The sequence below is a fragment of the Galeopterus variegatus genome, unplaced genomic scaffold, assembly GCF_000696425.1.
Source record: "Galeopterus variegatus unplaced genomic scaffold, G_variegatus-3.0.2 Scaffold211, whole genome shotgun sequence".
Taxonomy (NCBI): domain Eukaryota; kingdom Metazoa; phylum Chordata; class Mammalia; order Dermoptera; family Cynocephalidae; genus Galeopterus; species Galeopterus variegatus.
The window spans coordinates 28918-54256 of NW_007726322.1; the positions used below are offsets into that span (position 1 = coordinate 28918).

The 25339-nt window shown below is 34.5% G+C and overlaps 1 protein-coding gene across 1 annotated transcript in view; it reads left to right on the plus strand.

Annotated features, from left to right (window-relative positions):
- The window catches only part of LOC103585031 (serine/threonine-protein kinase tousled-like 1), a 70747-nt gene that overhangs the window by 11907 nt on the left and 33501 nt on the right, over positions 1–25339 (plus strand). The window contains exons 4-8 of the mRNA XM_008565892.1: positions 13984–14059; positions 16874–16920; positions 18763–18858; positions 20432–20521; positions 21756–21848. Of these exons, the coding sequence (XP_008564114.1) occupies positions 13984–14059; positions 16874–16920; positions 18763–18858; positions 20432–20521; positions 21756–21848 (402 nt within the window). The remainder of the gene's footprint in view (positions 1–13983; positions 14060–16873; positions 16921–18762; positions 18859–20431; positions 20522–21755; positions 21849–25339) is intronic.

A 25339-nucleotide genomic window follows, 5' to 3' on the forward strand; every position in this document is an offset into this window, starting at 1 on the left:
ATATGCAGGAGAATGAAACTTTCACCATACACTAAAGTCAACTCAAAATGGATTAAAGAATTAAATATACATGCTGAAACAATACAAATTATTAAAGAAAACATAGGAGAAATACTTCAGGAAGTAGGACTGGACACAGACTTCATGAATACGACCTGAAGAGCATGGGCAACCAAAGGAAAAATAAACAAATGGGATTATATCAAACTAAAGAGCTTCTGCACAGCAAAAGAAACAATTAACAGAGTTAAAAGACAACCAACAGAGTGGGAGAAAATATTTGCAAAATATACATCTGACAAAGGATTAATATCCAGAATATACAAGGAAATCAAACAACTTTACAAGAAAAAAAACAAGCAACCCAATTAAAAAATGGACAAAAGAGCTAAGTAGGCATATCTCTAAAGAAGATATACAAATGGCCAACAGACATATGACAAAATGCTCAACATGGGCCGGCCCCGTGGCGCACTTGGGAGAGTGCAGCGCTTGGGAGCACAGCGTTGCTCCTGCCGCGGGTTCGGATCCTATATAGGAATGGCCGGTATGCTTGCTTGCTGAGCGCGGTGCGGGCGACACCAAGCCAAGGGTTGCGATCCCCTTACTGGTCACGAAGAAGACAAAAAAAAAAATGCTCAACCTCACTCAGCATTCGGGAAATGCAAATCAAAACTACACTGAGATACCATCCCACCCCAGTTAGGATGGCTAAAATCCAAAAGACTGAACGATAAATGCTGGCGAGGTTGCGGAGAAAAAGGAACTCTCATACACTGTTGGTGGGACTACAAAATGGTGCAGCCTCTATGGAAAATGGTATGGAGGTTCCTCAGACAATTGCAGATAGATCTACCATAATGACCCAGGTATCCCACTGCTGGGAATATACCCAGAGGAATGGAAATCATCAAGTCGAAGGTATACTTGTTCCCCAGTGTTCATCGCAGCACTCTTTACAATAGCCAAGAGTTGGAACCAGCCCAAATGTCCATCATCGGATGAGTGAATACGGAAAATGTGGTATATCTACACGATGGAGTACTACTCAGCCATAAAAACGAATGAAATACTGCCATTTGCAACAACATGGATGGACCTAGAGAGAATTATATTTAGTGAAACAAGTCAGGCACAGAAAGAGAAATACCACATGTTCTTACTTATTGTTGGGAGCTAAAAATAAATAAATAAATTCACACACACACACACACACACACACACACACACACAAATCGGGGGGGGGGAGAAGACATAACAATTACAATTCCTTGAAGTTGACAGGACAGGCAAACAGAAAGGACATTGTTGGGTTGGAGGGGGAGAGGGAGAAGGGAGGGAGGTTTTGGTAATGGGCCACAATAATCAACCACATTGTATATCACAAAATAAAATTAAAAAATAAAGTCATACGGTATCCCCCCCCTCAAAAAAAAAATACATGTGTGCTTAAATGCAATATAGTTCATAATATTTATGTTTGCAAAGCAGACGTTCAGGTTAAGTTATTTTATTTTTGCCTTAATTTAATTGGGGGGGCATGGGTGGTGGTTGGCTGGCTGGTATAGGGATTGAACCCTAGATTTTGGTGTTATTAGCACCAGGTTCTAACCAACTGATCTAACCGGTTGGTCCTTCAATTTTATCTTTAATGTTCATCTTCTGTAATACTTCTATGCGACTTGAATCAGGGTAGAACAACTTAAAATATATTCTATCTCTAGAACCAAAGTTGTTTTTTCCCCTTCCTTCTGGGTAATTATAAAATCTTAATCCTTTATCCACTGGCCATGAGTTCATTTATTTTCAAACTAAGGATGTTTTGGGATTTTTTAGTTATTTATTATTTTAAGTTATGGACATACAGAAGCTGGGACAGTTGTATCTAGAACATTTCCTGTTTTTACCTTTATTTATATTTATACCCACCTTTATTTTCTGATACGTCCTTTTTGCCCTCTTAATACTAATGTTTCCTCAATGAACACTTAGGTACCCTAGATTGATTGGAAGTTATGATTCTGTTTGAAAATAGAGGTAATACTGGCCTTAAGCTTCAGGTTTTAGATTTATTTTCTCAAGTTTCATTAAATTTCATTCTGTCTATATATATTTGCTATAACCTGGACAAATCTGTTTAATACCTTAGTCTGAGCACCCAGTAGGAAAGAGGAGAACTTAAAAATGAATTTAGTGACGTATAGGTTAAGTATCACTGAAAGCTACATTTTAGTGGCTATTCTCCTCTCCGCTCCCAAATAAATTGCCTTGCTTTTGACTTTATATTGTTTAAGTCTCTTCAGTTTCTTAAGATGTTAGACACCTAGCTTAGTGCCCTCCTCAATTTTAAGAAATATTCTCTGTATCCTGCCCCCTAAATTATTTTCTAAAATGTTTTAACCTGATAAATGATGTTTGTAGTGGTCTCCTTGATAGGTTCTTCTGTATTCTTTTTTATTTCTCTTCCTGCTGATAGTATTTTCTCACTTTGCTTCTTACCAAAAATCTTACTAAGTATTTTTATTGCAATTGTTTTACCAAGACATAGTAGGCAACTATATTGCTATATATAATGTACAATATGTACAATAATGTTGTTTGAAGGCAAGTACTCTTTTTATGAATGGGAAATGATGTGTTTTGTAACATTAATAAGTACATATTATTTTCTCAGTAGGGGAATGTTAGGTTTGTTTTCCTCTCTCTTAATAGGACTAATGATCAAACATGAATTATTGGTCTTAAAATTTCCTGTGAAATACCTGAAATTACTTTGTAACTCTTCCTTTTATTCCAAAAGAGGAAACTATATTTAATTCACCACTATCCACTAAAGGACACAGTCTTATTGGGACTATATTCATATAGAAAGAGTATCTGACACTAAAATATGTTGTGTTGACAGCATTCACAGCAAAGGAAGTGGGTCTGTCCTACTTAAATATATACATGCTTAGTCTCCTGGAAGGAAAAGTGAACTGGAAACCAAATGTAGGTCTGGTAATGACTCTGTGCATCTTTTTCCATAGAAGTAAAAGAGTATGCATGTCATAATCATCTGGGAAGCTTTTTCAGAGAAGTACCCAGGTTTCCTGTTTGGAAATTCTGTTAAACTCTGTCTAGATAATCTCTTGAGTTCTTATAGATCATGATATCTTGAAATAATGATTCTGTAAGCCATTTGTTTAGCAAGCAAACCAACAGCTGGTATATGTTATCCTTTATAAAAGTGCATTTGATATGGTTGGTTGATTCTTTTTAGAGCAAGAAAAGTTCTAGGCTAATAGGTGAAAACAAGATAGGAAGAGAAAAATGACCGATCATATTTGTATAGTGTTTGACCATAGTAGGTGCTCAGTAAATATTTCTTTTTTTTTTTTTTTGTCTTTTTCATGACCGGTATGGGTCACAACCCTTGGTGTGGTGTCGCCCACACCGCGCTCAGCCAGTGAGCGCACTGGCCATTCCTTTATAGGATCCGAACCTGCGGCGGGAGCGTTGCTGCGCTCCCAGCGCTGCACTCTCCCGAGTGCGCCACGGGCTCGGTCCAAATATTTCTTAATGAATAAATTTGACATCACTGTCTATCTACCTCCTTAACAGGCTGCTACTCTTTCTCCAGCATGCCACACCCACCTTACTTGCTGGCGTTTCCTAGCATTACACACACTATTAGGATGAGTTCTACAAAATTGGTTTTCAAACTTTCAATTCTTGGGACCCCTCTAAAAACTCTTAAAATTATTGAGGACCCCAAAGAGCTTTCATTTTTGTGGGTTTATTTTTGTTATTTACCATTTTAGAATTTAAAAGAAAAAATTTTACAACACTAGAATACACCAACTATACAATCCATAAATCATCAGAATGATGTCATCATGTGTCATATAGCCTTTGGAAATTTTCACTGTAAACTCAAAGAAAATAAAAAAGCATACTCTACTGGTAGTTTATGTGCCAGCTAGTAGTGACTCTTACATATTCATCAAAGCACAGTTTCTCATCGTTAACGTTATTGATATTTTGTGGTGGATAATTTTGTGCTACTTCTACACATTAGCTGTCTGCAGCTCTCTTTCCCTCTTCACCAATCTCTCAACCAAAAAATGTCTTCAGATATTGTCAAATATAATCTGGGGTTGGATGGGAGGCCAATCTCCCCTGTTTGAGAACCACTCCAATAATGGAGAAGAGAAAACAAACTATTAGCTTGTTACCCGTGGGGCTGGATTACAATTTCATAAGTTTTACATTTCTAAATATGGAAACAGAAACCCAGAGACGGTAATTAATTTGCCCACAGTCACACAGATTTTAAGAGAATCAAAATTCTAATTCCAAAGTAGGTCTTATTTCAAAGTGATGCTCTCAACTACTGTGCTACATGCTATCCATATAACTAAGATAGTGTACAATTGATTAGTTACATAAATTGCCCTAGTTAGTCTTGCAAAAAAAATGGTATTTTGGGGGGGAAATATTTAGATTTAAGATGATTTATAGAATTATCATATTTGCCAATCCAAGAAATATCGGGGCTAACATCACTTCACAAATGTATCATCTGATAAATGTTTCTTTCAGACTGGATTTTAAGGGTATTCAGCACAAGTTGACATTACTGAGAAATTTGGTTTCAATAAATAATATATTAGAAAGATGTGTTTTTATGTTAGCCAAACACAGTGAATGTTCTACTAATTTTCTTTAAGATTAATTCTCATTTTCTAAAATAACTGAATAACCATAACAACTCATTGGACTTATAACCTAATTAGTTTTCTGCTATATGTCACAATTTGGGTCTTTTTTTTTTTTTTTTTTTTTTTTTTTTTTTTTTTTTTTTTTTTATTTTCCAAATTGGGTCTTTTTTTTTTTTTTTATTTTCCAAATTGGGTCTTTTTTTTTTTTTTTATTTTCCAAATTGGGTCTTTTTTTTTTTTTTTATTTTCCAAATTGGGTCTTTTTTTTTTTTTTTATTTTCCAAATTGGGTCTTTTTTTTTTTTTTTATTTTCCAAATTGGGTCTTTTTTTTTTTTTTTGTCTTTTGTCTTTTTGTTCCGTGTCCGGCAACGGATCGCAACCCTCAGTGTTGCCCCCGTACCGGACCAGGGACCGGCAACGGGATTGCAAACCTCGGTGTTGCTCCCACGCCTCGCTCAGCCAGTGAGCGGGAGCCGGTCTGTATGTGGGATCCGAACCCTCGGGCGGCAGCGCTGCCGCGCCTCCTAAGCGGCGCACTATCCAGTGCGCCACTGGGCCGGCCCCACAATTTGGGTCTTTAATCTTAGTGGAGATTATAAAGAATAACATTCTTAATTTTAGAGATTCTGTAAAGTAGAATCTATAGGAAATACATGATATATATATAGATAGATAGATTGATTGTTTCTAATCCTGATGATCATATCAAAATCACTTCTAGAGTTTTTTAAAAATTAAAATTCCTTTGATTTTTCTCCAGAGATGGTTAAATTTGGACTGGGGACTCCAGCATGAGCTTTAAATAAAAACTTTGTAAATTATTGTGATGTATATAGTCAACATTGAGAATCAATGCTAATAGATAGATGATAGAACAACTTTAAAAAAATAAGACAAAGAAATCACTTTTTCTGGTTATAAATGTTTTATTTCTATATACTAATACTTTCACCCATCATATAGACGGTTCTCAAAAGATTGGTGAGCATTCTTATACACTGTTACTGTTAAATATAGGTTGATACTGCCTTTGAAAGTGCAGTTTGGCATTATCTTTAAAATTTTGTGCATATTCTGTGATAGCGTTTACATTTACAAGTCTCTGTCTCTAAGAAATAATTGTATAAGGACCTTGGGATTCATGTTCAAGGGAATGTCTGCAGAGGCATGTATACAGGAATTTGTTACTCCATCATGAGTGTCATAATGAGACAAAAGTTGTGAGACCACTGTTCTAAATTTTGCTATTATAAATATTCTCAAAATAGCAACATTTCCAGAACAAACTATCATGAAACGTTGCTTCGCTCTCAACCCCCAACAGTAGATGATCTATATGGCTGTTTTATTCTGGTTGCATTATTTGAAAACTACTGGCAAAATAATTTGAATAGGGGAGAAAGTTCAACTTTATTTTAATTTTATGGTGTATACTATTTAAAAAATAAAGCCTTAAAAGGAAAGCCAGAGAAGAGAAAATGCCAAGAAATGGTTATGCTATGTAAATAATAAAAAAATGACAAGCATAATTACTTTTCATTAATATTGAAAACTTAGTGTGCTCATTTTAAACATATGAATGCAAATTAAAACGGGTCCAAGTGATAGGCACTTAAGAAGTCAGAATGGGAAGATGACCTGTAAGGTAGTTGTTAAAAATTGAAAGTAAGAGTATTAGTATTATATTTCATTAGGGTTACTGATATGCATGCTTGTGGATGGATGTTGTATACGTGTAAAGAGAGTGAAAATCCTTCAGGCTTTTATAAGAATTGTGAGTTGGCACAAACTTTTAAGTTTACCTGTAAGACAGCACACATTTCAGTTGGGTGGTTACCCAATTTCTTCTTCTTGGCACTTTACCATCTTTACTATTACACATTATTAAATAATAAAGGCAATGCAATGGAAAATAGATTACTCTCAAAATTGCTGATGCTGATTTGGATTTACTTAGAAGGCAAGGAAATGCTCATATTTGGTGATAGGATTCCAAAATGTTGCACATAAACTTTTGATACTAAATATTGAAATCAGCAATATGACAGAGATCTTCTTTTAGGGGTCCAGGGTTTAAGCAAACATTTCCAGATAATATTTCTCAATATTAAAGTTTTGACTCTTGGGCAGAGACTGACTATGTGAATTTCATTCAGATTATGCCAGCTTAAAATCATCCTTGAATTAGGATGCACGTATTTCATGATAGGTTTTATCTAAATGTAAATAGGATATTGAAACAGCAGGGAAATTTTCACAATAGAATTTGCTTTCTTATGGTGCACTATTCTAACTTAATTTTTATAGTAAAAGGTTAGGAAAAAACAAAATCTTGTACATCTATTTATGTAAATAGGATATTGAAACAGCAGGGAAATTTTCACAATAGAATTTGCTTTCTTATGGTGCACTATTCTAACTTAATTTTTATAGTAAAAGGTTAGGAAAAAACAAAATCTTGTACATTTGATGTTCTTGAAAAGAACATCTATTTTATGTTGACTATTTTTATAAGGATCCAGATTTTTCTTTCTAGGTTAGTGCTGTTTTGATAAGTATTATTAAAGTAACCAAGGTTAGGGGGAGGGGGATGAGGAGAGATTAGACAAAGGGCATAAAGAATAATTACGATTTATAACAATATATATGCTAGTAATATTGATTTGATCAACATATCTCAATGTTGAATTCTAAATATTTGTTTAATCAATTTTGATTCAATAAAAATTAAAAAAATAAATAAGTAACAAAGGTATTTCTCCAGCATTTTCCTGTCTCACATCCAGTTCAACACATTTTGCCTAGTAATGTAGATAAAAATTGAACATTGTTTTTATCAGTTGCAGGTAAAAAGAGTTGTCATGCCATTTGTTCAAATTATAGTAACCTTGAGTTTGATATCTGAGTATGAATCATTGCAATAGCCAATGAGTTGTATTTTTGAAACCATTCTTTGGCTGAATGAATCTATCAGACAAAACTTATTCTGACAAGTTTGAGGATTGAATATTTTGTTAAGCATATTATTTAATATTAGAGTAATTTTTCTTTCCATTTAAATATATTTTCCTGTTTAACAGAAAGAATTGAAATATACAAGGGCACTTTAAAAAGTTCGTGGAAAAATAGACTTAAGATAGTACAAATCTTTTTGAAGACTTCTTTTAACTGTGTCTATTAACTGTAGTAATTTTATTAGAGATGATGATAGCTGACTTGTCTATTTAGTCAGGCCTGATGAACTCTAGCTAAGAGAGTGAAAAATAATATCCACACTCTCCTTTTCTGTTGATGTTACAAGAATATCTTTTCACATACTGTTAACAATTTTATATAATGCATTTATGCTAGTAATTTAAAATATCTCCAGTTTGAGGCTTGGAGGAGGTGGTTTATCTGTTTACATGGAATAATCCATATTGATTTATGTCCTTAATTCTGTTACAGTATATTAAGATTCTTGTTTTCTTATATTTGGTCTTATTTGCATTGAAGAAAGCCACATTTATTTTTATTTTAAGATAAATCGAGAAGCCTCATGATCAGATATAAAAACCTTGTTTAATAATCACTGACCTAAGTTCTAAATGAAATTGGAGCATTAGTTTAATTATGTCACTATCACCTCCATCTCTTGACTCCTTTAAATTTCTTTCTTTTTTTTTTTTGAGCAAAACTTGAAACAACTAGAAATACTGTGTAAATTCACTCTGATATCTTGGAACATTTAAATGCCAAAGTAGTCATTCAGGTTTTGATACGATTACAAACCTAACATTTACAGAGTTAAATTGATTTAAAGAGCACTGTTCTCTTCTTTCTTCATTTTCTCCTAACCACTGTTCCACAGTATGTTGGAATTCTTAGGCCTTGTATAATTCTGTATTCTTTCCATTGTCACTTTAAAGCCAAATCCTATTTCCTTATTGTGATCAATTATAGTGGGAGAGTTGAGAAAAAATTAAGAAGAAAGAAAATACAGCATTATTAGAAAGAGCAATAATAAGCTTGAAAATGTTCTAAATAAAAGGTTTTTGTACAAATTTTACACCTTATGCAAATAACATAATGGCCTCGTTGATGTCCTTTGGATTTCCTCCAGGAAATCATTGGCCATGATCAGTAGTTTGTCAGACCTTTTTTAAGTTGCTGAACTGTTTCTTCACAGGAAATCTCATGTAGAATCTCAGTATTAAAATAAGAGATGCTGTGTTTGCAGGGACAGGGGTGGAGGTGGCGTAGGATGTGTCTCTGGTAGGCTAGAGTCTTAACTTAGCTGCCCTCTCCCTCCCCTTAAATAACTTCTAAGGCACAACCCCCTCCCTCTAAGGTATCTCTGGAATACAGTTTGAAAATCGCAGATATTATTCTGAACTTTTTGTCAGTGATGATCCATTTTAGAGATTAAATATTTGGTGAGTTTCTGCATACCCCACCTTCTAAATTCCCCAATAGGTTCATATACAAATGAATGACTCAGGTGAATTGGCAGCACTGGGCTTCCTTGAGGGTTATCTTGTTTTGTTTAGTGTAGATGTTGATCAAATTATTTAAATTTAAACCCCCCAAACCAATGCACATTTGTCTGAGGGTTGGTGATGACCTTGAGTACAGGTTCTATGGCTTGTAGTTTAGAATGTAGTTGAATGGAACCTTAAAGAGGGAATGTCACCTGCTTTATAAGCCCTACAGGTTATTTGTAAGGTATTGGGGCAGTAGCTGCTAATCATGTAAAAGGTGACACATGTTTAAAGTTTTGAAACGTAAGAGTGCATGGATGTTTGGTGTGATAGAAAATGCAACAGGTTTACCTCCTTTAAACCAGAGAAGAATTTGAGAAAGGAGGAGAAAAAGGGTAATAGGACTAAAATTAATTTTAAGCCTGTGGGTAAGAAGTTAGAAACAGGTATAAAAAACTGAAAAACTGAACACAATAAAAGATGAAAATGGGAAACCTAGATATATTTAAATTAGCCTATAAAGTGAATGTCTCCATTATATGTACAACTCTTGTCCCTTCCCATGAATCTTAACGTTTCTCACCGATGTCCTAATATTACTACCTGGTGCTAACCTCTGACTTCATTCTCACCTCACACACTGTCTGTGTGCACACACTTAGGGTTACTCATTCTGTGACAGTATTAAGATTCTTGTTTTCTTATATTTGGTCTTATTTGCCATTCAGATAAGAGAATTGACTGAGTGCTTATTGAGTACATTTATTGAGTACCCACTATATTGCATATGCTGTGCTAAGTATATTTCTGGCATGTTTCTCATTTAGTCCCCACAGTCCTCCTATGACTATATTATCGCATTTTAAACTGATGAGAAAATTGATTCTTGGAATAAATAACAAGCCAAGGGATATGGTAAATAATGGACCAGAGTTTGACTCTTGGTCTGTTTCTTCAGAGATCCATTCTTTTTAGGAAATTATCATCCATTTCTACTTACAGAATAACCCTAAGTGTGTGCACACAGACAGTCTGTGAGGTGAGAATGAAGTCAGAGGTCACAGCACCAGGTAGTAATAGTAGGACATGAGTGAGAAATGTTAAGATTCATGGGAAGGGACAAGAGTTGTACATATAATGGAGACATTCACTTTATAGGCCAATTTAAATATATCTAGGTTTCCCACTTTCATCTTTTACTGTGTTCAGTTTTTCAGTTTATTACCTGTTTCTAACTTGTTACCCATACATTACGGGCTTAAAATTAATTTTAGTCCTATCACCCTTTTTCTTCTCCTTTCTCAAATTCTTCTCTGGTTTAAAGAAGGTAAACCTGTTGCATTTTCTTCTTTACTGTAATGATAATGCATTAAATAAAATAACATTTTCCCCAAAGGACTGTTCCGTTTCCTCATACTAGAAAATTTTGCCTAAGAGAAAGTTTTTACTAATTAATCTATTTGTCATTTTTTTTTTTTTGGACGGTTGGCCAGTACAGGGATCAAACCCTGGACCTTGATGTTATCAGCATGACACTCTAACCAATTGAGCTAAGCAGCCAGCTCCCCTATGTCCTTTTTAAAAACAATCTTACATATCCTAACGTGTATATCCAGTGAAGAGAAAGTTTTTACTAATTAATCTATTTGTCATTTTTTTTTTTTGGACGGTTGGCCAGTACAGGGATCAAACCCTGGACCTTGATGTTATCAGCATGACACTCTAACCAATTGAGCTAAGCAGCCAGCTCCCCTATATGTCCTTTTTTAAAACAATCTTACATATCCTAACATGTATATCCAGTGAAGTATTTAATGAATATTATCCCAAGTAAGTTTGACAGTTTGTACATGTACTGTATCTCCCGACCCCACCCCTCTTCTGGACATAGCCAGTGTATGTTAACATTTTAATTGTTCTGAGAAGCTTAAAGAAATCTAACTTTATTCCAGTTGAAATTTCCCCACACCCCATTTAGAAAGTAGTCTTCTTAACTTATCATTGAACTGGTGTTTGTTGGAGTATACTTTAGAAAATTATATGGAACCATTTAGAACATTACATATTCTGTGGTTTCTTAGCTAGAAAATGCTGTTTCTAATACAGCTGTAACAGAAATGTAATATTTTGTTTGATTTTTTGTTTATTCAAAAGTGGCTAGTCAAGATGTAAGATGGAATTCAAATGGGATCCTGCCATGCTTAAGAATTGGATGTCCTTTTTTAAAACAATCTTACATATCCTAACATGTATATCCAGTGAAGTATTTAATGAATATTATCCCAAGTAAGTTTGACAGTTTGTACATGTACTGTATCTCCCGACCCCACCCCTCTTCTGGACATAGCCAGTGTATGTTAACATTTTAATTGTTCTGAGAAGCTTAAAGAAATCTAACTTTATTCCAGTTGAAATTTCCCCACACCCCATTTAGAAAGTAGTCTTCTTAACTTATCATTGAACTGGTGTTTGTTGGAGTATACTTTAGAAAATTATATGGAACCATTTAGAACATTACATATTCTGTGGTTTCTTAGCTAGAAAATGCTGTTTCTAATACAGCTGTAACAGAAATGTAATATTTTGTTTGATTTTTTGTTTATTCAAAAGTGGCTAGTCAAGATGTAAGATGGAATTCAAATGGGATCCTGCCATGCTTAAGAATTGGTGGAATATTAAACTACTTGAAAAATCATATATTCTCAGTCTTAAATTATATATATATATATATAATTTTTTTTCCCCCTGTCCAGTAAGGGGATTGCAACCCTTGGCATGGCGTTGTCCACACCACAGTCAGCCAGTGAGTGCACCAGCCATCCCTATATAGGATCCAAACCCACGGCCTCGGTGCTACCAGCGCTGCACTCTCCCGAGTGAGCCATGGGGCCGGCCCTTAAATTATATTTTTAAACATGGATTAAGTTGGGAAAGGATATGAATAAATTATTTGGGGATCTTCTTTTGTTTTAAGATAGATTTGTGGTTCTTTGTGAAAATGTTAACTTATTATTTTTAATTTGGTGATATTTTTATTCCTGGGAAGATAGAAGATTGGTTATTGTTTGAGTTTGGTAGTTTTGATGATGAAAAAAAAACCAGTGAACTTATCTCTCCTGAATTGCTGGTATAAGCAATTTATTGAATATACTGAATTTTATTTACTAACAGTAAAATTTTGAAATGTTTTTGTGTAGTTGATTCATTTAGTTCTTGATATAGGGCATTAATTAGCATGTCACATAGAGAAAGAATAAAGAGCATTTGGGCCTTGGAATTATACAGAATTGAATTTGATTTTAAGTATTACCTTGAGTATGTTATTTAATATTTATTCATGTGTTTGTTGAGAAATAACTATATGCTAGGCGCATGGTGGGAGGGTGAGATAGGGAGAAGATATGCCAGTCTTTAAAGAAATCAGAGACTAGTAGCATTCATTCAGCCTCTCTGAATCTGTTCTCTTGTTGGTAGAATTGAGAAGAAAGAACATAAAATGCCTGAGATGATACTTAGAGGAACAGTATATGCTCAATAGGAATTAGGTTATATATTTGTCTGTCATTCATCCTGTTTAATCATAAGACTAATCAGAGACATGAAAATATGAATTAAATTCCTTCCTTGTTCAGGGGCTACAATCCCTTGGGAGATTTAAGTTGCCTAATGTGATTCATTCATTCATTCAAATTTTTGTTGAGCTTCTGTTAAGTTCAGGAATTGTTCTGGTACCTGAAGCACTTACCAAGCTTCTAGAATTTGAGGACCCAGTGCCATTTCCTTGTGCTGTTTGCTCTTGGTTTTAATTTTTGACTAAGCATGACAACAGTTTGTCAAAACTCCACAAAAATTACTTGTATTAGCCTAATGAAAATACTTGCTGTCTTTTAAAGGAACAAATCTGTAATTTGGGACAACAGCCACCATCTAGAGCAGGGGTCTGCAAACTTTTTTTGTAAAAGGCCATATATTCTAGACTTTATGGGCTTTACTGTGTCTGTTGCAGTTACTCAGCTCTGCCATTATAATGTGAAAGTAGTTGTCTTACTACATAAATGAATGAGTATGGCTGTGTTCCAGTAAAACTTTGCTATGGACACTGAAATCTGAATTTTTTATAATTCTCATATTACAAAATATTCTTTTTGTTTTGAATTTTAAAATTTTCATTCACTTAAAAATGTAAAAGTTATGCCTAGATCACAGGCTGCACAAAAAATAGGTGACCAAACAGATTTGGCCCATGGGCCATAGTTTGCTGACCCCTGATCTAGGGCATAATCTCTGGACTTGCTATAGTTGTTGGATAATAATTGCCAGGCATTTAGGTGAATGGTCCTTTTTAGCAGGAACTGTGTATGTCAAGGTTTGTGTTCTGCCACTTTTTTCTCATCCGAGCTTTCTCTTATAGACCAAGTATGTAAGAGTAGTAGAAAACTAATAGGAAAAACTACTTAAGGTGATTTTTTTATTGTTTTCCCTATCCACTTTTTTATTGTTTTCCCTGTCCAGTTAAGAATTTGAAGGGCATCTTGTAAAGGCTAATTACTCTCAGATTTCTCATCCATCTCAAGTCAAATACTGTAAATGTGAATTTTAGATAATATGCAAAAGGTCTTCTGTACTTAGAATTTTAAAAATTTGCACAATAGGAAATTTTATCTTTTAAACAAATTGTATGTAAATAACTACATTTACATCTCATGATCACTGAACACTATTTAATTGGCCTTGAAAATAAAAATGACTTTTATACTGACTATAATAATTTTTTATGTTAAAACTGTAATTTACAATTCTCTTAACTTGCTTTCTATAGACACCAGAGAAGAAACAATCGGAATCATCCAGGGGAAGAAAGCGAAAAGCAGAAAATCAGAATGAAAGTAGTCAGGGTAAGCAAAGCAACATCTTCCTTCAGAGCCCTGTAGGCATTTACTTTTAGTTGTTCTGATTTTTAATCAATTAATATTCTAATTGAAAAGTAATTTCTTCTTATTTTTTCTCATTCATGTTTTTGTGAATTCTATAGTTTATAATTTTATAGTTTATGCATTAATAATAGTTTAGCAATGTATTTTGCATTAGAAATAAAAATATGAAATTCCAGTCTTTTTGTACCACACAAAGTTAATGTATGGTTACTGTTTTTAGAGTTTTTGATGCTTGTTTTTTTATTTGGGTCCTAGAAAGACAAATGTGTCCAACTCTTGCTAGCACTAACTTATCACCTCTCATTTTTCATTCTTCATATGAATTATGGTATTTAAAGGGTTCTTGTTTTTAAATAAAAACTTTAAATCTCAATTTAAAACAAGTACCCAAACTTACTCCTCCCTTTTATTTTAAAAAAGAAAAAGTATATATGAAAATAAAGAGAGACTGTAATTAAAGCACCATCTTTTTTTTCATACCTATTCTTGCATATCTACTTTTTGTGACGTGAGCTAAGAAAACTATTTTTCTTACACTACAGAATCTCTTGTAATGGAGAGCAAAATAGTGTTGTCAATTAATTTGAGCACTCAAAATTAAATACAATAAATTGGGCTATTAAATCATGTATAATGATGATTTTGTACCTAACGTTACATGTGTTGGAGCCAGTCTTTAGTCATAAGATCGAGGGCTGGGAACCCATGGCTTACTGGTTTATGTATGGCGCTAGAATCAAGGAATTTATTTGCAGCAGCTGTCTTTGCGGAAGGAAGGGATTAAGTCATTTAAGGGCCTTTTCTCTAGTTGTGTATCTGAATTTGCACTGGGCTACTTTTTAGTCTTAGTGTAGTTTCTCCACGTTGTGGTTAGTGGACTTGGAGTCTTATTTATTGTAGGAATATATTAAGTATGGTTTCAACTGCAGATAAAAAAAACCTCAAAGGGTAAGCCCCAAAAGAGAGTGGGACTTCTGGGTTAATTGATCCAACCTGTCTTAAGGACCCATTTTTTTCTGTTTGTGGTCTGCCAGCCACAGAATTATCTGATTTTCTCCTGATTTTAGGGTGGTTGCCTAAGTTGAATTTACTTGTTTCATCTTCCTCACTCACATTTGCTTTAGAGAGAGAGGTTAGCTTTGTGTGTGCGTGTGCATGCACGCGCGTGCATGTGTTTTCCCCTTCCTCCTCCTTTGGAGTGAGCTTCTTCAAGTCCAGAGCAAAACTCTCCTGTCCTCTTACTGACTAGATTAAGTCATATATCCATTTCAAAACCAGTTATGTCCAACAGAGGTACTATTGCCCTTACAAAAGTCAGACCCATCTCTGAAACTGAACATAGGGTAAAGTTCCTGTGAAAAATATAGGCTGTGTGGAGAAGGGAGGTTACCTGAATGGAATTGGAATTCTGATAGGAAAGGGAGAAGGGGAACTGGGAAGTCAGCTTTCCCTGAAATTACATGTGTTATACAGGGAAAGGGGTGTTAACAGAACAAACTTTGGGTTCAATTAAGGAAAAAGAATTGGAGAAATAGATTCTAGGTAGGCAAAACATCAAAAACATCTTTGTCTTCATTAAAAATTAGCATTCTTCAGAATCATTTTAGACAGAAGGGAAATTATTTTAGACAGAAAGGAAGCTACCTTGGTTAAAACCTTTACATTCCTTTCTGACCTCTAAATAAATCTGTACAAAACTATTGTTCAGAATTTCTAGGTAGGATTTGTAGTCCAAAACCTTGTTTAGTTTTTAAAAAATCCTCCTACTTTTTGTTCCGAGAAGGAATTTAAGGTTATTAAACTTTTAAATATATTGTTTGTTCATCTCAGTAATGCCTGGCACATAGTAACCACTTAAGAAATATTTGTTGTATAAATAAATGAATGCACGAATATAAGTCCATATTGAATTGATAAATGTATATATGTTTATATTATGCAAAGCTTTAGACTGTGATATCATTAGTTTTTTCATTGTAACTTGAAGAACTCATGTATTCTATATAGTTGCAATCAAGGATGGATGCCTCCACCCCCAAAAACGCATCTCTAAACACTGTATTTCTTAGCAAGTTCTTAATTCGATATTTATAAAGCTAATGAAGCCTCCATTTCAGAACAAGACATTAAATTAAAAAAAAGTGTGAGCTGTAATGACTGGTTTCACAGTATCAATATGGCAATTAATATAAGAACAGCATTCAAAATCTATTTTATTACAACATATCCTGTTAATTTGGAAATGCTTTTGAGAAAATCAAAACACGTTTAACAAAATAAGTTTCATATTGAAGCATGTTTTTGTCAGTTTGACAGGGATTATGTTATGGTTTGTATTAACCAAAGCTTTTTTCTTATTCACAAGTGTGAATTAGATTGTTAGTTATGCAATTGCCACTTGTCTTTTTTATTCATTGATTTGATTTTCTTAAATTAGCAGCCATTAAGCGATATTAATAATGTACTTTTAAAACAAGAGATCCCTTAATGTAATCTATTTCTCTAGTCTCCAATAATTGGAGACTTTAAAAAATTATATTTTTATTGAAATGTCATTTGATTTTTGGAATTCTGAAATTGTTATCTTCTGGGACTCAATATTCTTTTTATGTCCATTACTACCCTACTAAAATATCATATACTTTTTTATTAAATACATGATTTTTATGTGCATTAGGGAAATTAAGTTTGACACATTCTCTTTTTGATATAAATATATGATAAATAGTCATGACTGACTTTAAATCCATAAAATTTTTTACTTTTATATTTTAGGAAAAAGTATTGGGGGTCGTGGACACAAAATTAGCGACTATTTTGAAGTAAGTTCATTGAGGTTTATTCTACAATTCCTAATTCAATATGATTCTGCTGTGAGCTGAAATGATTTCTTTGAAGCACAAGGTTAACTTTTGATTATCTACTTGATTAGAGCAGAACTTTAGTACTTTGTGGTATCCTTTCTTTCTAAGAACATTAAAATTTACTTTTATATTGGTATGGCACATCATAATTTTCAACGTACTTTCTCACGTATTTGCTTATAACAAAGTAGTTAGGCCAAGTAGTCATTAGTGTTTCTGTCTCACAGACAATGAAACAGAGGACCAGAGATGTAAAGTAGCCTATGTAAAGGCAAATTCTAAATGCAAGAGCAAAGAGCAGAACTTGAAGTCTACCAGCCCTCTAGTTCAGAATTCTCTCTGCTAATAGAATAGGTTCAATCATACTGCAGCACCAGTTGAGCCCTGTGGATAAGGATTCAATAATTGATAGAGATGTGAATTTAAGAGTCCCTGAAAACAATAAAGAGTGGTAAATTTAGGCTCTTACCAAATCTGCTGCTTCCTTGTTTCTATGTAGAACCACTTTTGGCTACCACTTTTACTTTAGAAAACATTAGATTGTTTGTTTGTTCATTCACTCATTTCTTTTGGCAGCTGGCCAGTACAGAGATCCAAATCTCTGACCTTAGTGTTATGAAGTTGCGCTCTAATCAACTGAGCTAACTGGCCAGCCCTAATGTTATTATTTAAACAACAAACACAATCTACTCCAGTGAAAAATGTTTATATTTACTTGAGAGTGAAAGCAGAATTGGCTGACTAGGGGAAGGGCTGAATTAAAAAAAATTTTTTTTAATCCTCCAAGCTTGCTTTCTTGGGTTTACAGAATCTAAAGTAAAACTGTTGCTGACCAGGAGATACCAATGTTTTTAGTTGAGATCAGTCACTCATTGTTAATATCATTAAGAACCTTTGCCAAAGGAAGGATTAGTTCAAATAAACAAATGTCTCTTCAATGCCTACTGTGTGCCAGGCGTTATGCTAGGCACTTATAGATAAAATAAATGAGATGGAATTCCTAGATTGTGGGAAATGGTTTAATGAATACACTTAAGAAGTCCTCATCTTGGCAGTTCATGTTAAAGTTAAGTGAGTAATTAAACAAAGAGTGATGAAGTGGACAATAAACTACACCCCCCAGAGGTAGCAGCAAATTTTCTTCTTCTCCCATCCTTGGTACAGAAACATGAGATAGTAGAAACGGTAGCTATGGAACAGATTAATTGGCTTCTCTTCATATGCAGCTGGATCATGTGCTTTGTGAGAACTGATTTTTTGAAGATTTTGTGCTGTTAGAGAGAAGGGACTTGTTGTATGTAGTTCTCCTATAGAAAGCCATGAACATTTGGATATTTAACAGATCTTGAGAATAATGGTTCTATTTTAAGATAGTTGATTATATTCACTAACATCTGTATGTAAACATTTTTAAGTTTCTTGGAACTAGGGACCATATCGGTTCAAGAAACATTTATAGGAGAACTGTGCTGAGATTTGGGGGGAAAACAAAATGTGTCCATTGCTTTGAGGGAATTTATTTGTCTTTGGGTTGACCATAATTAATTGTAGTCAGAATGTAGAGTAATAAGGATCTTTATAAGACATAGTCTTGTCATGTTCTTATGATCAGTGTTCTCTTGTTAGTCTTTTAGGACTTGGCTGTAACCTTAGTTTTGCTTTTTCTGGACCCATTTAAATAACTACTTGGTTTAATTTAAAGTAAGATATATTTAAATTAATTCTTAATGCCATGTCTAAAATAACAGCTATGTAAACCTGCTTTAATAAATAGTGATATTTCCTTTTTCTTTTTCTCAGTACCAAGGTGGGAATGGTTCAAGTCCAGTAAGAGGCATACCTCCTGCAATCCGTTCTCCTCAAAATTCACATTCACATTCCACTCCTTCCTCCTCTGTAAGTTTTTATCTTTCAAGTTTTTCATGTATACTCTTTGTGTAACAGGTTGCTGGAAAACTTTTATAATTTGTTGTTTTTATTGAGAACTAGTGTTTATCATTTTAAAAAGTAATTTTTGTGAGGTGAGTTGAATCCTTTTTAATGACCTGATGCTGTTAGAACTTTATTTCTGAAAGTGAACTTCTTAAAGATTTTCTGAATTAATTATATCGAAGAAGTATGTTTCTGTGAAGTAATGCTGTTGAGCCTGTGGGACTAAAATGAATACTCTTTTACCAGTCCATATTCAGTTATTAATTTCTAATTTCTAACTATCTTATTAATTAAATTTCTTAACCACTAAAATGATAGCATAATTTCTTTCTGGGAATTCTTAAGAAAAAGTCAAGCTGTCCAGTTCAGCATAGGAGGAGGATCTTGGAACTAAAAATTATCTTACAACATTTTGGTTTGTTTCTAACATTTTAAGATGTAGTTCCCTGAGCCGGCCCGGTGGCGCACTGGAGAGTGCGCCGCTTGGGAGCGTGGCGGCGCTCCCGCGGAGGGTTCGGATCCCATGTGGAGACCGGTTCCCGCTCACTGGCTGAGCGTGGTGCAGGCGCAACACCGAGGGTTGCGATCCCGTTGCCGGTCCCTGGTACGGGCGCGACACTGAGGGTTGCGATCCCATTACCGGTCAGTAAAAAAGACAAAAAGGAAAAAAAAAAAGATGTAGTTCCCTGCTGCTCTCTTTTTTTGTTTTAACCCTCCTTCAACTCACAAGGATATAGTTCTTTTGTATGCATTGTTTTGCATATTGGATTTCATTTTTTATTTACTTTGATTTTGTGGAAGTTTAGTGTCCAGCCAGAAAAACAATATTGGTTTTCAGGAATTAAAGATTTTTAAAAATCAGAATTTCACTTATTTACTCAAGTATGCTGTTTTTATTTCCTATGTCCCTTCTAGTCCTTATCTGTAATCATACTTCATTATGTCATGCTCATTTTATACCTTGGGACTCATCAAATTGCCATGTATGAAGTACTTGTGTACAACGACTCAACAGTAACTATAAGTAAAGAGTTATAGTTGATATACTCTTGTCACCTGCTGTTTTCAATTAGTGTATATTTATACCAGTGACAACATTAAACCATGAAACTCGTTAATGAATTGATAATCAACTACATATGGGCATGTGTTATTGTCCCAAGTACTAAGAATTCTGTATTAAGATATTTTTATTTTTACTTTTTGAAACATCATAGTCTTTTTAATATTTTTATTTCAGAATAATTTATTTGTCTTTTTTTTGTTTAACAATACAAAAGCATTAAGATTAAGCTCCTTGAAGGCAGGAAATGGTTGTATCTCTCACTGGGTCTTATGTAGGAGGGTACTTAATGAATGCTTGTTGGATAAATGATTAAAGTTTTAAAAGTCAGTTATGTTTCAATTTAGATATTACCCCGATAAAAACTTCTTCAGAAAGTAAAAATTTCTTCAAAAATGTGAAGTAGTTATTGCTAAGTAGAAACCTGCTTTTTTTCCCTTGCTAAGACAAAATTTTTAATATATATTTTTTTAGGTTCGACCGAACAGCCCTTCTCCTACTGCATTAGCTTTTGGGGACCACCCTGTTGTACAACCAAAGCAGTTATCTTTTAAAATTACTCAGGTAAATAATAATTAATTTTTCTTCTATGACTTCTAAGAAACCAGTGGTCACCTTATGTCAAGAAAGCTAATTTACTGAAAAAACAAAACCCAAAATTTATAGAGGAGGGGGTAAGAAATTGAAACACCCAATATACTCTCAGCTTGTCCTTTATTACACACTGGCAAATATGTACATGTGTTTAGCAAGTCAAATAATCAGAACAGTTGTAACGTTGAAGACCGCTTGCACATAACTGATGTCTTTGTGAGGCTGCTATACTTGTTATAAGTGGACATTAAAGTAGTTCATTTGTGTGTCTGTATTTATGTATATACATATATGCAGCAAATTCAAAAAACGGTTTGAAAATTGAATTATTTGGGTACTTTTTACACTTATTTCATGAATTTTGAGTACTAGGTTTTTTCATTTTAATTTTTTACATGTGACAGTTTCTGGATAACACTTTCTCAGACTGGGGATTTGGAGAGTAGATCCTGTTGCTTGACCACCTCCGCTCCTTTATTTATTTCTATTAGACTTTATTTGTGGGGCCGTGTTCAAACCATGCATCAAACCGTCTTTCTTTGGATGATCCTGAGGCTAGGATTATGAGTACATTCCTTTCAGTGAATGAGCAGCGTATGAAAGGCTTTGCTGTATGAGATGTTTGTCATAGGACACAAAATTTTAGTTAGGAGGAATAAGTTCAAGGGATCTATTGTACATCATGGTGAATACAGTTAAAAACTATATATTATATATACATATAAAAATTGCTGAGAGTAGATTTTAAGTGTTCTCAGCACACCAAAAAAAAAAAAAAAAAGGTAAGTATGTGTGAAGTAGCTTGATTTAGCCATTCCACAGTATATCAGAATATCATGTTGTACACCATAAATATGTGTAATTTTTACTTGTCAATTGAAAAAATAATTTAAAAAAAGGTTTTGCAAACTTAAAATCAACTAAGTGATATATAGCACAAAACAGTGGATATATTCAGTTTTAGTGAGGAACATCAATACTCTAAATAATTAATCTGTTAACGTATTTCTTTGTGAGTTTGTAGCATTTATACTTCTGAAATTAATAAAGCTTAAAAGTGCACTAAGACTTTTTGGGATACTCTTTACATACACACAGATTCATGTATTTTTCCATTTTTTTTGAAGTCAGTAAAAGTCTAGTTTTATATTTGCATGCAATAATATATATAATGGAGATAATAAAATAGCTTTCTTTCATTTAGACTGATCTCACAATGCTCAAATTAGCAGCATTAGAAACTAATAAAAACCAGGACCTGGAAAAGAAGGAAGGTCGTATAGATGATTTGCTCAGGGTAAGTAGTAAGTCACAGAGGGGAAAAAATTGAGTCGATTATTTAGCAGCAGTGAAACTGTTGAGAAAATACTTAGCGCTGTAAAGAAAATTCTATAGCTGGAAAAAATTAAGCTTTTTCTGGTAGTGTAAATACATGACTGAAATTACCAACTTTAGAATGAAAATATGTTATTAGCTCTTCAAATGTGAATTGAGAAACAGTTGGAGAAATAGAAGTTTATAAAATTTATTTTTATATGACAGCTATCATAGGGGAGATATTCATTTCATGTTAGTTTAAAGTTAATTGATTTTCTTATATGCCTAACTGACATCTCATACTAAACAGGGTGAAGTGACTGCTACAGTCCTGTGGTATTTTTAATAATAACTTTATTAAAAAATACATCTAAAAGTGTACTTACAATGTGAGTGAGATATAAAGCAGTAGTTCTTACCCCTTGCTGCTCATTGGAGTCACAGGATGGAAAAGTTGGAAGTACTATTGCCCGAGCTCCACTTTGAAGTGTTCTGATCAAATTGATGTGTTGTAGGGCTTGGGCACTGGTAGTTTTAAAAGCTCCTCTGGACTATTCTAATTTAAGTCAGCATTGAGACCTGTTGGTATGGAAACTCAATAAAACCAACACCTGTTATCATATTTTTACTAGTACCTTTGAAACATTCAGTGTCTTTCCTGATCCCATGTATTTACACACTCATCCCTTTACTGTTAGCCACTATTCTAAGTTTTGTATTTATCATGCCTCTGTATTTCTTTATGGCTGTGTTAAATATGTGTACACATTCTTAACAATATTTTGTTTGTTTTTGAACTTTAAGTGAAATTATCTTATATGAACCCTTTTGATCTGCTTGTTTTCACTGAACATTATATATGGGAGAGTCATCCACATATAGGTATAAATGCAGTTTGTTCATTTCACAGCTATGTGGTATATGAATATACCATAATTTATGTGTTTTTCTGCTTTTAGTTGACATTTTGTTTCCACTTTTTCTAATGTAAATGGTTCTGCTAACATTCTTATACATGTCTTCTAGAGCAAATGTGCAAGAATTTCTCTATAGTATATGCTTACGAAAGACATGGCCGTTGTACAGGGCATGCACATCTTCCACTTTACTTTATAATACAGTATCACATTTTTCCTAAAGTGGTTGGATCAATTTGTACTCCCAGCTGCAGTGGGCCAAAAAGAATCCTGTTGTTCCGGGACTGGCCACGGAATCGCAACCCTCGGTGTTGCGCCCGCACCTCGCTCAGCCAGTGAGCGGCCGGTCTGTATGTGGGATCCGAACCCTCGGCGGGAGCGCTACCGCGCTCCTAAGCGGCGCACTGTAGCAGTGCGCCACCGGGCCGGCCCTATATATATATTTTTCTGTCCGTTTTTGTGACCGCGCTCAGCCAGTGAGCGCACCCAGCCAGTGAGCGCACCGGCCATCCCTATATAGGATCCGAACCCGCTGCAGGAGCTCCGCTGCGCTCCCAGTGCTGCACTCTCCCGAGTGAGGCACGGGGTCGGCCCATAAGAAAAAGAAATTTTTTTTTGTCCTTTTTGAGATTGGCTGCACCGCACTCAGCCAGTGAGCGCTGTGAGCACACCGGCCATCCCTATATAGGATCCGAACCCGCGGCGGGAGCGCTGCTGCGCTCCTAGCGTCACACTCTCCTGAGTGCGCCACGGGCTCAGCCCAGAAGATATTTTTAAAAATTGTTTCTTTTTGGCGGATCAGATAGATGTAACATGGTGTCCTGGCTTTATTATGCATTCCTTATTTACTAATTGGTTTTGAGTGTTTTTTAAAATATTCATTAACCGTTTGTGTTTCTTCTGTGAAATAACTGGTTGTGGTTTTTGCCCACTTTTCTTATTGGGTTGTTTGTCTTTTTCTTATCGATGCCAGTTTTTGTTGGTCATTTGTGTTGATCTTCTTCCAGTTTGCGAGTTGTCTTTTCATTTCTTTATGCTGTCTTTTGATAATTAGATTTATTTTTAATTTCTATATAATTTAATATGTCTTTTAGTTTATAGCTTATGTTTTGCTTTTACTAAATTATTATCAAAGATATACCAAAAGAACTAATTATTTTAACTCTATGATTGTAAAGATGCTTTTCTCTGTGTTCTTTTAAAAGTTTTATAGTCTGGTCTTTCAATATAAGTCAGTCTCTTTGGAATTGGTTTTTGGGTGTGGCAGGAAGTAGGGTTTAATTTTAACTTCTTTCAATGTGGATAACCAATTTTCCAGCCCCATTTAATTAAAAGTCCATTTTTTATTTCCTTCAGTGACTGACTGGTATGGAGAACCAAACCCTTGACCTTGGTGTTACAAGGCTGTGGTCTAATCAAATGAGCTAACAGGCCAGCTTAAAAGTCCATTCTTATACTACCAGCTCTATCATAAAGTCTTGTTTCCATATACAAGTGGATCTACTTCTATGTTCTGTATTATGTTCTATTTGTATATTTCTACACTGGTAGGTTCCGTACCATCTTTTATCATTTAACAGCTGTCTTTGACTGTTAGTTACAGAGAGCATAAACAATAGTACTTCATATTTGTTTTGTTTTGGTTTTTGGTGGCTGGCCAATAAACACCACCACTTTAAATGAGATAGAAGTTTATTTTTTGAGAAGATGAGAAATGGACAGCCCAATATGGTTGCTCCACAGTGTCATATGGGACATTGGCTCCCTCATTTTGACTACTTTCCCATCCTTAGTGCATGGTTTTCATCTTGAAGGTTGCATCACGGTCCAAAGTATGTATTAGAGTCACAGTTATGATATCTGTGTCCTCAGCAGAAAGCAGGAAGAGAAGGGGAAGAACAAAAAGTGCAACAATTCTGTGTGCAGCCTTCTGGAACATCCCATTGAACAACTTCTGCTTACTTCTCATTGACCATCCTTAGCTGCAAGGGAAGCTGGGAAATGTGTTCTTCTAGCTGGGTATATATCAATGCAGAATTGAAAACATGGGATTTCCATTATTAAGGAAGAAGGGGTTTTTGCTGATCATAATTACATCCTGATATATAGTTGAACAAATAAATACTCCCTCCTTCATTTTGGCCATTAATGGACCTTTATATTCTTAGAGAGATTTTATTTTTTAATTTTTTTTTAGCATATTCATTGTTACAAATCATACTTATTCTTTATGCGCCTTATCCAATCTCTCCCCTTCCTCCTTCCTCCATCACCTTCCCTTTCCCCTTCTCCCCCCTCGTCCCCCCTCCCCCCTGTAATAACCATAGATTTGTTCTCTCCATCTGGTAGAATAACTGTTCCTCTGTTGATTTGTTGTCCAGATGATCTGTCCTGTACTGAGACAGGTGTGATCAAGTCCTCCCCTCTTACTGTAAATCAGATGCTTTTTCTGTTACTCTGGAGTGTGCTTTGTGGAGAAAGAAGACATTTTTTTTTCTTCCTCTTTTCTTTTTGGTCTCCGGTGGTGCCTCTCCTTGTGTCAGTGCAGTTGAGA